The 12913-nt window shown below is 49.9% G+C and overlaps 1 protein-coding gene across 2 annotated transcripts in view; it reads right to left on the bottom strand.

Moving 5' to 3' along the window:
* The window catches only part of LOC122552378 (ras GTPase-activating protein nGAP-like), a 99645-nt gene that overhangs the window by 75119 nt on the left and 11613 nt on the right, over positions 1-12913 (bottom strand). For both annotated transcript variants that reach the window (XM_087983408.1, XM_087983409.1), the window contains exons 2-3: positions 11361-11500; positions 7593-7665 (exon numbers count right to left, since the gene is read on the bottom strand). In XM_087983408.1, coding sequence (XP_087839534.1) covers positions 7593-7665; positions 11361-11500 — 213 coding nt within the window. The remainder of the gene's footprint in view (positions 1-7592; positions 7666-11360; positions 11501-12913) is intronic.

Raw genomic sequence — 12913 nt, 5'->3', positions numbered from 1 at the left:
TCTGTTCCGAGCCTCACTCTCTGTTCCGAGCCTCACTGTCTGTTCCGAGCCTCACTGTCTGTTCCGAGCCTCACTCTCTGTTCCGAGCCTCACTGTCTGTTCCGAGCCTCACTCTCTATTCCTAGCCTCACTCTCTGTTCCTAGCCTCACTCTCTGTTCCGAGCCTCACTGTCTGTTCCGAGCCTCACTCTCTATTCCTAGCCTCACTCTCTGTTCCTAGCCTCACTCTCTGTTCCGAGCCTCACAGTATGTTCCTAGCCTCACACTCTGTTCTGAGCCTCAATCTATGTTCCTAGTCTCACTCTCTGTTCCAAGCCTCACTCTATGTTCTGAGCCTCACTGTCTGTTCCTAGCCTCACTCTCTGTTCTGAGCCTCACTGTCTGTTCCTAGCCTCACTCTCTGTTCTGAGCCTCACTGTATGTTCCTAGCCTCAATCTATGTTCCTAGCCTCACTCTCTGTTCCTAGCCTCACTCTCTGTTCTGAGCCTCACTGTATGTTCCTAGCCTCAATCTATGTTCCTAGCCTCACTCTCTGTTCCTAGTCTCACTCTCTGTTCCAAGCCTCACTCTCTGTTCCGAGCCTCACTCTCTGTTCCTAGCCTCACTCTCTATTCCTAGCCTCACTCTCTGTTCCTAGCCTCACTGTCTGTTCCTAGTGTCACTCTCTGTTCCTAGCCTCACACTCTGTTCCAAGCCTCACTCTCTGTTCCTAGTGTCACTCTCTGTTCCTAGCCTCACTCTCTGTTCCTAGCCTCACTGTCTGTTCCTAGCCTCACTCTCTGTTCCGAGCCTCACTCTCTGTTCCGAGCCTCACTCTCTGTTCCGAGCCTCACTCTCTGTTCCAAGCCTCACTGTCTGTTCCGTGCCTCACTGTCTGTTCCTAGCCTCACTCTCTGTTCCTAGCCTCACTCTCTGTTCCGAGCCTCACTCTCTATTCCTAGCCTCACTCTCTGTTCCGAGCCTCACTCTCTATTCCTAGCCTCACTCTCTGTTCCAAGCCTCACTCTCTGTTCCGAGCCTCACTGTCTGTTCCTAGCCTCACTCTCTTTTCCTAGCCTCACTCTCTGTTCCTAGCCTCACTGTCTGTTCCGAGCCTCACTGTCTGTTCCTAGCCTCACTCTCTGTTCCTAGCCTCACTCTCTGTTCCGAGTCTCACTCTCTATTCCTACCCTCACTCTCTTTTCCTAGCCTCACTCTCTGTTCCGAGCCTCACACTCTGTTCCAAGCCTCACTGTCTGTTCCTAGCCTCACTCTCTGTTCTGAGCCTCACTGTATGTTCCTAGCCTCAATCTATGTTCCTAGCCTCACTCTCTGTTCCAAGCCTCACTCTCTGTTCCTAGTGTCACTCTCTGTTCCTAGCCTCACTCTCTGTTCCAAGCCTCACTCTCTGTTCCAAGCCTTACTCTCTGTTCCGAGTGTCACTCTCTGTTCCTCGCCTCACTCTCTGTTCCGAGCCTCACTCTCTGTTCCGAGCCTCACACTCTGTTCCAAGCCTCACTCTCTGTTCCGAGCCTCACTCTCTGTTCCTAGCCTCACTCTCTGTTCCAAGCCTCACTCTCTGTTCCAAGCCTCACTGTCTGTTCCTAGTCTCACTCTCTGTTCCTAGCCTCACTCTCTGTTCCGAGCCTCACTGTCTGTTCCGAGCCTCACTGTCTGTTCCTAGCCTCACTCTCTGTTCCGAGCCTCACTCTCTATTCCGAGCCTCACTCTCTGTTCCTAGCCTCACTCTCTGTTCCTAGCCTCACTCTCTGTTCCTTGCCTCACTCTCTGTTCCGAGCCTCACTCTCTGTTCCTAGCCTCACTCTCTATTCCTAGCCTCACTCTCTGTTCCTGGCCTCACTCTCTGTTCCTAGCCTCACTCTCTATTCTGAGCCTCACTGTATGTTCCTAGCCTTACTGTCTGTTCCGGGCCTCACTGTCTGTTCCTAGCCTCACTCTCTTTTCCTAGCCTCACTCTCTGTTCCTAGCCTCACTCTCTGTACTGAGCCTCACTGTATGTTCCTAGCCTCAATCTATGTTCCTAGCCTCACTCTCTGTTCTGAGCCTCACTGTATGTTCCTAGCCTCACTGTCTGTTCCTAGCCTCACTCTCTGTTCCTAGCCTCACTCTCTGTTCCTAGCCTCACTCTCTGTTCCTAGTCTCACTCTCTGTTCCAAGCCTCACTCTCTGTTCCTAGTGTCACTCTCTGTTCCTAGCCTCACTCTCTGTTCCAAGCCTCACTCTCTGTTCCTAGTGTCACTCTCTGTTCCTAGCCTCACTCTCTGTTCTGAGCCTCACTGTATGTTCCTAGCCTCAATCTATGTTCCTAGCCTCACTCTCTGTTCCTAGCCTCACTCTCTGTTCTGAGCCTCACTCTCTGTTCCGAGCCTCACTCTCTTTTCCTAGCCTCACTCTCTGTTCCGAGCCTCACTCTCTGTTCCTAGCCTCACTCTCTATTCCTAGCCTCACTCTCTGTTCCTAGCCTCACTCTCTGTTCCGAGCCTCACTCTCTGTTCCTAGCCTCACTCTCTATTCCTAGCCTCACTCTCTGTTCCGAGCCTCACTCTCTATTCCTAGCCTCACTCTCTGTTCCGAGCCTCACTCTCTGTTCCGAGCCTCACTCTCTGTTCCTAGCCTCACTCTCTGTTCCTAGCCTCACTCTCTGTTCCTAGTCTCACTCTCTGTTCCAAGCCTCACTCTCTGTTCCTAGTGTCACTCTCTGTTCCTAGCCTCACTCTCTGTTCCAAGCCACACTCTCTGTTCCTAGTGTCACTCTCTGTTCCTAGCCTCACTCTCTGTTCTGAGCCTCACTGTATGTTCCTAGCCTCAATCTATGTTCCTAGCCTCACTCTCTGTTCCTAGCCTCACTCTCTGTTCCGAGCCTCACTCTCTGTTCTGAGCCTCACTGTATGTTCCTAGCCTCACTGTCTGTTCCTAGCCTCACTCTCTGTTCCGAGCCTCACTCTCTGTTCCTAGCCTCACTCTCTATTCCTAGCCTCACTGTCTGTTCCTAGCCTCACTCTCTGTTCCGAGCCTCACTCTCTGTTCCTAGCCTCACTCTCTATTCCTAGCCTCACTCTCTGTTCCGAGCCTCACTCTCTATTCCTAGCCTCACTCTCTGTTCCGAGCCTCACTCTCTGTTCCGAGCCTCACTCTCTGTTCCTAGCCTCACTCTCTGTTCCGAGCCTCACTCTCTATTCCTAGCCTCACTCTCTGTTCCTAGCCTCACTCTCTATTCCTAGCCTCACTCTCTGTTCCGAGCCTCACTCTCTGTTCCTAGCCTCACTCTCTATTCCTAGCCTCACTCTCTGTTCCTAGCCTCACTCTCTGTTCCGAGCCTCACTCTCTGTTCCGAGCCTCACTCTCTGTTCCGAGCCTCACTCTCTATTCCTAGCCTCACTCTCTGTTCCGAGCCTCACTCTCTGTTCCGAGCCTCACTCTCTGTTCCTAGCCTCACTCTCTGTTCCGAGCCTCACTCTCTATTCCTAGCCTCACTCTCTGTTCCTAGCCTCACTCTCTATTCCTAGCCTCACTCTCTGTTCCTAGCCTCACTCTCTGTTCCGAGCCTCACTCTCTGTTCCAAGCCTCACTCTCTGTTCCGAGCCGCACTGTCTGTTCCTAGCCTCACTCTCTTTTCCTAGCCTCACTCTCTGTTCCAAGCCTCACTGTATGTTCCTAGCCTCACTCTCTGTTCCGAGCCTCACTCTCTGTTCCGAGCCTCACTGTCTGTTCCTAGCCTCACTCTCTGTTCCGAGCCTCACTGTCTGTTCCTAGCCTCACTCTCTGTTCCGAGCCTCACACTCTGTTCCAAGCCTCACTGTCTGTTCCTAGCCTCACTCTCTGTTCCGAGCCTCACTGTCTGTTCCTAGCCTCACTCTCTGTTCCGAGCCTCACTGTCTGTTCCTAGCCTCACTCTCTGTTCCGAGCCTCACACTCTGTTCCAAGCCTCACTGTCTGTTCCTAGCCTCACTCTCTGTTCCGAGCCTCACTGTCTGTTCCTAGCCTCACTCTCTGTTCCGAGCCTCACTCTCTGTTCCAAGCCTCACTGTCTGTTCCTAGCCTCACTCTCTGTTCTGAGCCTCACTGTATGTTCCTAGCCTCAATCTATGTTCCTAGCCTCACTCTCTGTTCCAAGCCTCACTCTCTGTTCCTAGTGTCACTCTCTGTTCCTAGCCTCACTCTCTGTTCCAAGCCTCACTCTCTGTTCCAAGCCTTACTCTCTGTTCCGAGTGTCACTCTCTGTTCCTCGCCTCACTCTCTGTTCCTCGCCTCACTCTCTGTTCCGAGCCTCACTCTCTGTTCCGAGCCTCACTGTCTGTTCCGAGCCTCACTCTCTGTTCCTAGCCTCACTCTCTGTTCCTAGCCTCACTCTCTATTCCTAGCCTCACTCTCTGTTCCTAGCCTCACTCTCTGTTCCTCGCCTCACTCTCTGTTCCGAGCCTCACTCTCTGTTCCGAGCCTCACTGTCTGTTCCGAGCCTCACTCTCTGTTCCTAGCCTCACTCTCTGTTCCGAGCCTCACTCTCTATTCCGAGCCTCACTCTCTGTTCCTAGCCTCACTCTCTGTTCCTAGCCTCACTCTCTGTTCCTAGCCTCACTCTCTATTCCTAGCCTCACTCTCTGTTCCTAGCCTCACTCTCTGTTCCGAGCCTCACTGTCTGTTCCTAGCCTCACTCTCTGTTCCTAGCCTCACTCTCTGTTCCTAGCCTCACTCTCTGTTCCGAGCCTCACTGTCTGTTCCGAGCCTCACTCTCTGTTCTGAGCCTCACTGTCTGTTCCTAGCCTCACTCTCTGTTCCTAGCCTCACTCTCTGTTCCGAACCTCACTGTCTGTTCCTAGCCTCACTGTCTGTTTCTAGCCTCACTGTCTGTTCCTAGTCTCACTCTCTGTTCCTCGCCTCACTCTCTGTTCTGAGCCTCACTCTCTGTTCCGAGCCCCACTGTCTGTTCCTAGCCTCACTCTCTGTTCCTAGCCTCACCCTCTGTTCCGAGCCTCACTCTCTGTTCCTAGCCTCAATCTCTGTTCCAAGCCTCACTGTCTGTTCCTAGCCTCACTCTCTGTTCCTAGCCTCACCCTCTGTTCCGAGCCTCACTCTCTGTTCCTAGCCTCAATCTCTGTTCCAAGCCTCACTGTCTGTTCCTAGCCTCACTCTCTGTTCCTTGCCTCACTCTCTGTTCCGAGCCTCACTTTCTGTTCTGAGCCTCACTGTCTATTCCTAGCGTCACTCTCTGTTCCTAGCCTCACTCTCTGTTCCTAGCCTCACTCTCTGTTCCAAGCCTCACTGTCTGTTCCTAGCCTCACTCTCTGTTCCTAGCCTCACTCTCTGTTCCTAGCCTCACTCTCTGTTCCTTGCCTCACTGTATGTTCCTAGCCTCACTCTCTGTTCCGAGCCTCACTGTCTATTCCTAGCCTCACTCTCTGTTCCGAGCCTCACTCTCTGTTCCTAGCCTCACTCTCTGTTCCTAGCCTCACTGTCTGTTCCTAGCCTCACTCTCTGTTCCGAGCCTCACTCTCTATTCCTAGCGTCACTCTCTGTTCCTAGCCTCACTGTCTGTTCCTAGCCTCACTCTCTGTTCCGAGCCTCACTCTCTATTCCTAGCGTCACTCTCTGTTCCTAGCCTCACTGTCTGTTCCTACCCTCACTCTCTGTTCCGAGCCTCACTGTCTATTCCTAGCCTCACTCTCTGTTCCTAGTGTCACTCTCTGTTCCTAGCCTCACTCTCTGTTCCTCGCCTCACTCTCTGTTCCGAGCCTCACTGTCTATTCCTAGCCTCACTCTCTGTTCCTAGCCTCACTCTCTGTTCCTAGCCTCACTCTCTGTTCCTAGCCTCACTCTCTGTTCCTAGCCTCACTCTCTATTCCTAGCCTCACTCTCTGTTCCTAGCTTCACTGTCTGTTCCTAGCCTCACTCTCTGTTCCGAGCCTCACTGTCTATTCCTAGCCTCACTCTCTGTTCCTAGCCTCACTCTCTGTTCCTAGCCTCACTCTCTGTTCCTAGCCTCACTCTCTGTTCCTAGCCTCACTCTCTGTTCCAAGCCTCACTGTATGTTCCTAGCCTCACTCTCTGTTCCTAGCCTCACTGTCTGTTCCTAGCCTCACTAACCCGTGGCACTGGTCACAATGCTGAGAGTCTTGCGTCTCACTTGAGTGGGACTAACATTAACAGCTGGTAAGTTATCCAAAGTGGGTGGTCAGCCAGTCCTGCCCTTGCCTCTCCCTCTCACTGAAAAATCTTTTTTCTATGAAATTCAATGAAATTAACAATGGTCCTCTGTGCAAATTAAAGTTTTGTGTCATTTTCTCCCTGTTCCTTCAGACTATAAATCACGCACTTAGAAATACATATAGACACATCCATGTGGAAACATAGGAATGGGGGCAGTCCCACAAATCTCTGTCACTATTTAGTAAGATATTGGTTGATCTCTAACCTGACTCCAGATGCCACTTTATCCTGAATCCCTTCAGATTAGATTAGATTCCCTACAGGGTGGAAACAGGCTCTTCAGCCCAACAAGTCCATACCGACCCTTCGAAGAGTAACCCACCCAGACTCATTTCTCTCTGACTAATGCACCTGACACGATGGGAAATTTAGCATGGCCAATTCACCTGACCTGCAATATCTTTGGACTGTGGGAGGAAACCCTCGCAGACACGGAGAGAACGTGTCCACACAGACAGTCGCCCAAGGCTGGAATCGAACCTGGGTCCCTGGTGCTGTGAGGCAGCAGTGCTAACCACTGAGCCACTGCGCCACCCATATGGATAACATAAATGTATCACTCTCACCCATGTGAAGAGTGGTCTACCATCCTTTGTGTGCAGAAGCTGTTCCTAACTGGTATAACCTGGCTTTGAAAGGAACAGTCTTTCTACCATCTCATCCTCATGGGTTTGCCTCTTACCATCAATGGGTTGGAGTATTGGAGACTGAGGGGTCACCTTGTAGAGGTTTATAAAATCATGAGGGGCAGGGACAGAGAGAATAACTAAGGTCTTTTCCCCCGGGTAGGGGGTCCAAAACTAGATTTCAGCTGAGAGGGGAAAGATTTAAAAGAGACCTCGGGGGTAACTTTTTCACACAGAGGGTGGTTCGTGTGTGGAATGAGCTGCCAGAGGAAGTGGTGGAGGCTGGTACAATTGCAACATTTAAAAGGCATCTGGATGGGTACATGAATAGGAAGGGTTTGGAGGGATATGGGCCAGGGGCTGGCCAATGGGAGTAGATCAGATTGAGATGTTTGGTCAGTACAAACGAGTTGGACAGAAGGGTCTGTTTCCATGCTGTATGACTCCAAAGCTCTAAGCACAAAAGATTAAAGAGTGATATTTTCGAGGGTTTAGAGGGATATGGGCCAAATGCAGGCAAATGGGACTAGTTTAGGTTGTGATATATGGTCGGCATGGACGAATTGGACCGAGGGGGTCTGTTTCCGAGCTGTACATCTCAATGACTCTCTAAATCCCTCTGAGCACTCCTTAATGTTGCCCATCATCATCCCATCTCTCTTCCTGGTCTTTGTGACTCCCTGCACTGTTGGGGCTAGGCCAGTCAATTATAAAAAGACATTGAAGCATTCAAGGGAGAGGAATAAAGAGAAGATTCTTACCCCAATTCTGTGATGCACCGAGGCTACTATCAGATATGCAGCTACTGGTCCTTAGCCTAATTCTACAGCCCGTCTACAATTACAAAAAATAACAATGGTTATAACAGATAACTACTATTAACTGGTGATTTTATTACAGATCTCACCATTATTTCTACTCCCATAATAAAATGCATTTAAATCTTGTTGGTGAGAGATACACATCACTGGTGCTTTCTACACTAGATTCAATGGACAAATGCACAAAGACCAAATGATACAACAATAAAGACAAAGGAGAAATAGGTACTGTTGCATTACGTCACAAAATGTGGGAGCATCACGGGCAAGGCCGGTATTTGATGCCCTTCCCTACTTGCCCTGGAAAAGGTGACCATGAGCTGCCTTCTTAAATAAAGTGGAGACCCAGGGTGTCACTACAAAGGACAGTGAAGAGGCGACTCCATTGCTGTGGGTCCAGAGTCATGTGTAAATCAGACTGGGTAAGGATGGCAGGTATCCTGCCCTGAAGGACATTAATGAAAGAGATGGGGCTTTTTTTTTAAAAGGCTTTAAAAGTAAAATACTGCAGACGCTGGAAATCTGAAACAAACACAGCAAGTGCTGGAGAAACTCAGCAAGTCTGGCAGTGTCTGTAGAGAGAGATAGAATTAACATTTCAAGTTCAACACAATTCGTCATCACAGATGCTATCTGTTGAGATTCTCCAGTATTTTCTGTGTTTGGTTTGGGCTTTTATGACAACTGTTGATAGTTATCATGGTCACCATTCCTGAGAATAGGTTTTCATTCCAAGATTAATTCATTAATTTTAAATTGTACCTGTTTCTAGGGTGAGATTTAAATCCCTATCCCTGGGGTATTAACCTAGACCTTTAGGCTACTAGACTCGTAACATTGCCATACACCTTTCCCTATTTATTCTTCCTTGAAATACAGAAAAATACTCTAATAAAAGCAACATGCTCTCGATCCTGGAAATCTGAAATAAATGCAGAGGCCTGTTATAGGAAAGATATTATTGGATTGGACAGGGTTCGGAAAATATTGACCAGGGTGTTGCTGGGACTGGAGGGTTTGAGTTAGAAGGAGAGGCCGGATAGGTCTCATCACCAAGTCCCCCTTTATGTACACGTGCAAAGTACATGACACTGACCCAGCTAGCTCAGAGCCAGCCCTCAGAGTGGACAGAACCCCTGACGCTCCTGTTTACATCTGTCAGCCAGGGCTCCCTGATCGGACCAACTTAACAGCCCCGATCTGGGAACTCTATCCTCTGAGAACTCAGAACTATATCCTCTGAGTTCCACTTGGTTGACCTCACTACAAGGCAGGGACAAGGTTGTGGGCTAAAGTGGAACAAAATACACAATGGCAAGGCATTTATGTTATTTTTGTCCACCTATCAGGCTGAAAAGGCAATGATTCACCATAACTGGGTTGCAGCCAGGGTAATAATTACTGATGAAATGCTTTTTGCCCGAAACGTGGATTTTCCTGCTCCTCGGATGCTGCCTGACCTGCTGTGCGTTCCCAGCACCACTCTGATCTAGACACTGATAATGATCAACACACAGTTGCTGCTGTCAGGTTTCCTCCAACAGACAGCAGAGGGAGCAGTTTGACAGACCAAGGGAGTGAGTTACAGACACAGACCCATGTTCACTAAGTCAAGCTTTGTTCCAATTGCGACACAGGATATCGACATCTGAGATACATTGCAGGAAGGTGATGGCCGCCTGGTAATGTCACCAGGCCTTTAATCCAGGCTATCCCTGGGGGATAAGAGTTTGGATCCTACCATGGTAAATGGTGGAATTTAAATTCAGAAAATAATATAAAGCTGGTCTTAAAAACGGTTTATCGATTGCTTCAGGAAATTCGGTAAGGGCCATTGGACCTGAAACATTAACTTTGCTTTGTCTCTCTGCTAGAACTGCTGACTTTCTCCAGCAAACTCTGCTTGTGTTTCAGATTTCCAGCATCCCCAGTTGTCAGATTAATCCCTGTTCAATCATGCTGTATCCAGAGAGAAATCATCTCTGACATGCCCCAGGTTAGGGGCACAGTTGGGGGTGGACAAAGCAATTCAGCCTTCGCCAGCGATTCCCACATCCGACAAGTACATGTGCAAACTATAACAGGAGGCAGCTGAAAGTCAACCATGCCAAGCCAGACTGGGCAAGCATAGCACACTCTCTTCCCTGAAGTGAATTTGTGAACTAGATGAGGTTTGTAAAGCATAACGCAGCGGTTGCGTGGTCACCATTAGCGACATTAACTTTTAATTCTAGATTCACTCGACCGAAAAGCTGCCATGCTGGGATTGGACATGAATCTCTCGATCATTCCAGCACGACCAGCTCAGTGAGACAACCACAATCCCACTGTATCCCTGTGGGGCTGTGTGGTGTTGCAGAGTTCTCAAGTTAGCTCAGCTCCCCGCGGAATCTTTCATGGAGTCCAACATCCCAAGGCACTCTTTGGAAGCGTTATCCAACAAGTTCCCAAAGACACAGGGGGAGATGTTATAATGTTATCATGATAAAGTTGGTTTGCAGGTAATTAAGAAGGCAAATGGAATATTGTCCTTCATTGCTAGAGGGATGGAGTATAAACATAAGGAGGTTATGTTGCAGCTGGGTGAGGCCACACCTGGAGTACATTGTGCGGTTTTGGTCTCCTTACTTGGGAAAGGATGGACTGGCACTGGAGGGGGTGCAGAGGAGGTTCACCAGGTTGGTTCCAGAGTTGAGGGGGTTGCTTTATGAGGAGAGACTGAGTAGACTGGGCCTATACTCATTGGAATTCAGAAGAATGTGGGGGATATCTTACAGAAACATGTACAATACTGAAGGAAATAGACAGGAAAGAAGCAGGGAGGTTGTTTCCACTGGGGGGTGGAACTAGAACTAGGGGGCATAGCCTCAAAATAAGGGGGGAGCAGGTTTAGGACTGAGCTGAGGAGGAACGTCTTCACACAAAGGGTTTTCAACCTGTGGAATTCCCTGCCCTAAAGCAGTTGAGGCTTCCTCGTTGAATGTTTTTAAGGCAGAGATAGACTTTTGAACACTAAAGGAATTAAGGGTTATGGTGAGAGGGCGGGTAAGTGGAGCTGAGGCCATGGAAAGATCAGCCATGATCTTATTAAATGGAGGAGCGGGCTCGAGGGGCTAGAGGGCGTACTCCTGCTCCTAGTTCTTACATTCTTAAGTTACTTAAAATCTCCATCTTTAGCTACAGTCTGTCTGATGTGGTTCAGTGAACCCCCCTGGCATATTTTACAACATTGAGGGCACTGTATTGAGGGCAAGTTGTTGACCAATGTCACATACATTTGTTTCATATCTTCACAGATGCTTTTGCTTGTTTCCCCTTTCGGGAGAGTGTTGGAAGGATTAAGGTGCTGATTGTCTACCTATTGAACCAGTGTTACAAACACTCCCTGTGTGCCCTGGAGGGTCAGGGCGGGGAGGGATCTGCAGTGCTCCATTACAGAGCCAGGGGGCGTCCCTCTCAGACAGACCACACACACACGTGCGCGCACGCACACACATACACACTCTCTCTGTCTCTCACACACACACACACACACTCTCTCTCTCTCAAACACACACACTTTCTCTGTCACACACACTGTCTCTCTCACCCACACACACACTTTCTCTGTCACACACATGCTCTCTCTGTCACACATACTCCTTCTCTCTGACACACACACATACACACACACCTGTATAAGATCATTGTCCATGTACTATTACATACCTCATCATCTTTGGACATCAGCATCAACTGACCGTTGACAAGAGTACAGTTATTGACGTCCCAGACTGGCACTCCTGCTGAAGGTACCAGCGAAATGGGAGGGCTCTGAGTTTCAGAGGTCACTGCTGCATCAACACTGTCTGTAAAGGGATGGCAAGGTGGGAAGAGGGAATAAAAAACACACATCCCACCATGAAAAGAAAGCATTGCAGTTGTACATGGGTATTGGATGGTATCCAAAGTGGGGAAGAGAAATCAGACCCTTTATGCTAGTTACCACACAGACCAACTAAGGCCAATGATGCCCACCATCCATGAATGGGCAAATTCACAGCTATGTGATTGCTGGCTGGAGGTTTCCATTAATACACCGCCAACAAATGTGTTAAAACTGTTTTCTTATTGTCATTTAGAGATGCTACTTCATGTGATTATGAAAGTCCCATTCAATATACGTTAAACATCCAGAAAATTACAAAACGGGTGCTTTTGCCCACCCAGTGGGCAAACCAAGGTTCATCTGTCAAACTGATCACGCTCTGGTATACACCAGGGAGGGCAGTGGGTACTGGGCACGGATCATGTTCAGTCAATGATCACACCTTCCTGTCTCGCCTGCCACTTTGTGGTGTGCACAGGAAGCAGCAACAAGGTGTGCTGCGTGCAAGAGATTTCCGGCCCCAGCTTAAAACACTCGGCCTGCGTGTCACAAACATCAGTGGCGACCGTGAGAGCCTCTCAGCAGAGGAGAAGACTGTCCTGACAGGGCACTGTTAGGGTTGGCAATGTCAGCAGCAAGTGTCCTGCCTTCTCAGTTAGAAAGTTCAGACACTGAGACATATCGATGGTTCATAACTAGTACTGTGGGAGTGCTGCACTGTCGGAGGGTCAGTACTGAGGGAGTGCAGCACTGTCAGAGGATCAGTGCTGAGGGAATGCCGCACTGTCGGAGGGTCAGTACTGAGGGAGTGCAGCACTGTCGGAGGGTCAGTGCTGAGGGAGTGCAGCACTGTCGGAGGATCAATGCTGAGGGAGTGCAGCACTGTCGGAGGGTCAGTGCTGAGGGAGCACCGCACTGTCGGAGGGTCAGTGCTGAGGGAGTGCCGCACTGTCGGAGGATCAGTGCTGAGGGAGTGCCGCACTGTCGGAGGGTCAGTGCTGAGGGAGTGCAGCACTGTCGGAGGATCAATGCTGAGGGAGTGCAGCACTGTCGGAGGGTTAGTGCTGAGGGAGCACCGCACTGTCGGAGGGTCAGTGCTGAGGGAGTGCCGCACTGTCGGAGGGTCAGTGCTGAGGGAGTGCCGCACTGTCAGAGGGTCAGTGCTGAGGGAGTGCCGCACTGTCAGAAGGTTAGTGCTGAGGGAATGCCGCACTGTCAGAGGGTCAGCGCTGAGGGAGTGCTGCACTGTCAGAAGGTTAGTGCTGAGGGAGTGCCGCACTGTCAGAGGGTCAGTGCTGAGGGAGCGCGCACTGTCAGAGGGTCAGTGCTGAGGGAGTGCTGCACTATCAGAGGGTCAGTGCTGAGGGAGTGCCGCACTGTCAGAGGGTCAGCG

This window comes from Chiloscyllium plagiosum, unplaced genomic scaffold (genome assembly GCF_037043375.1).
Source record: "Chiloscyllium plagiosum isolate Xiang-an unplaced genomic scaffold, Cpla_swu_hap1 HiC_scaffold_45, whole genome shotgun sequence".
Taxonomy (NCBI): Eukaryota; Metazoa; Chordata; class Chondrichthyes; order Orectolobiformes; family Hemiscylliidae; genus Chiloscyllium; species Chiloscyllium plagiosum.
This window is presented reverse-complemented; position numbering and strand designations above follow the sequence as displayed.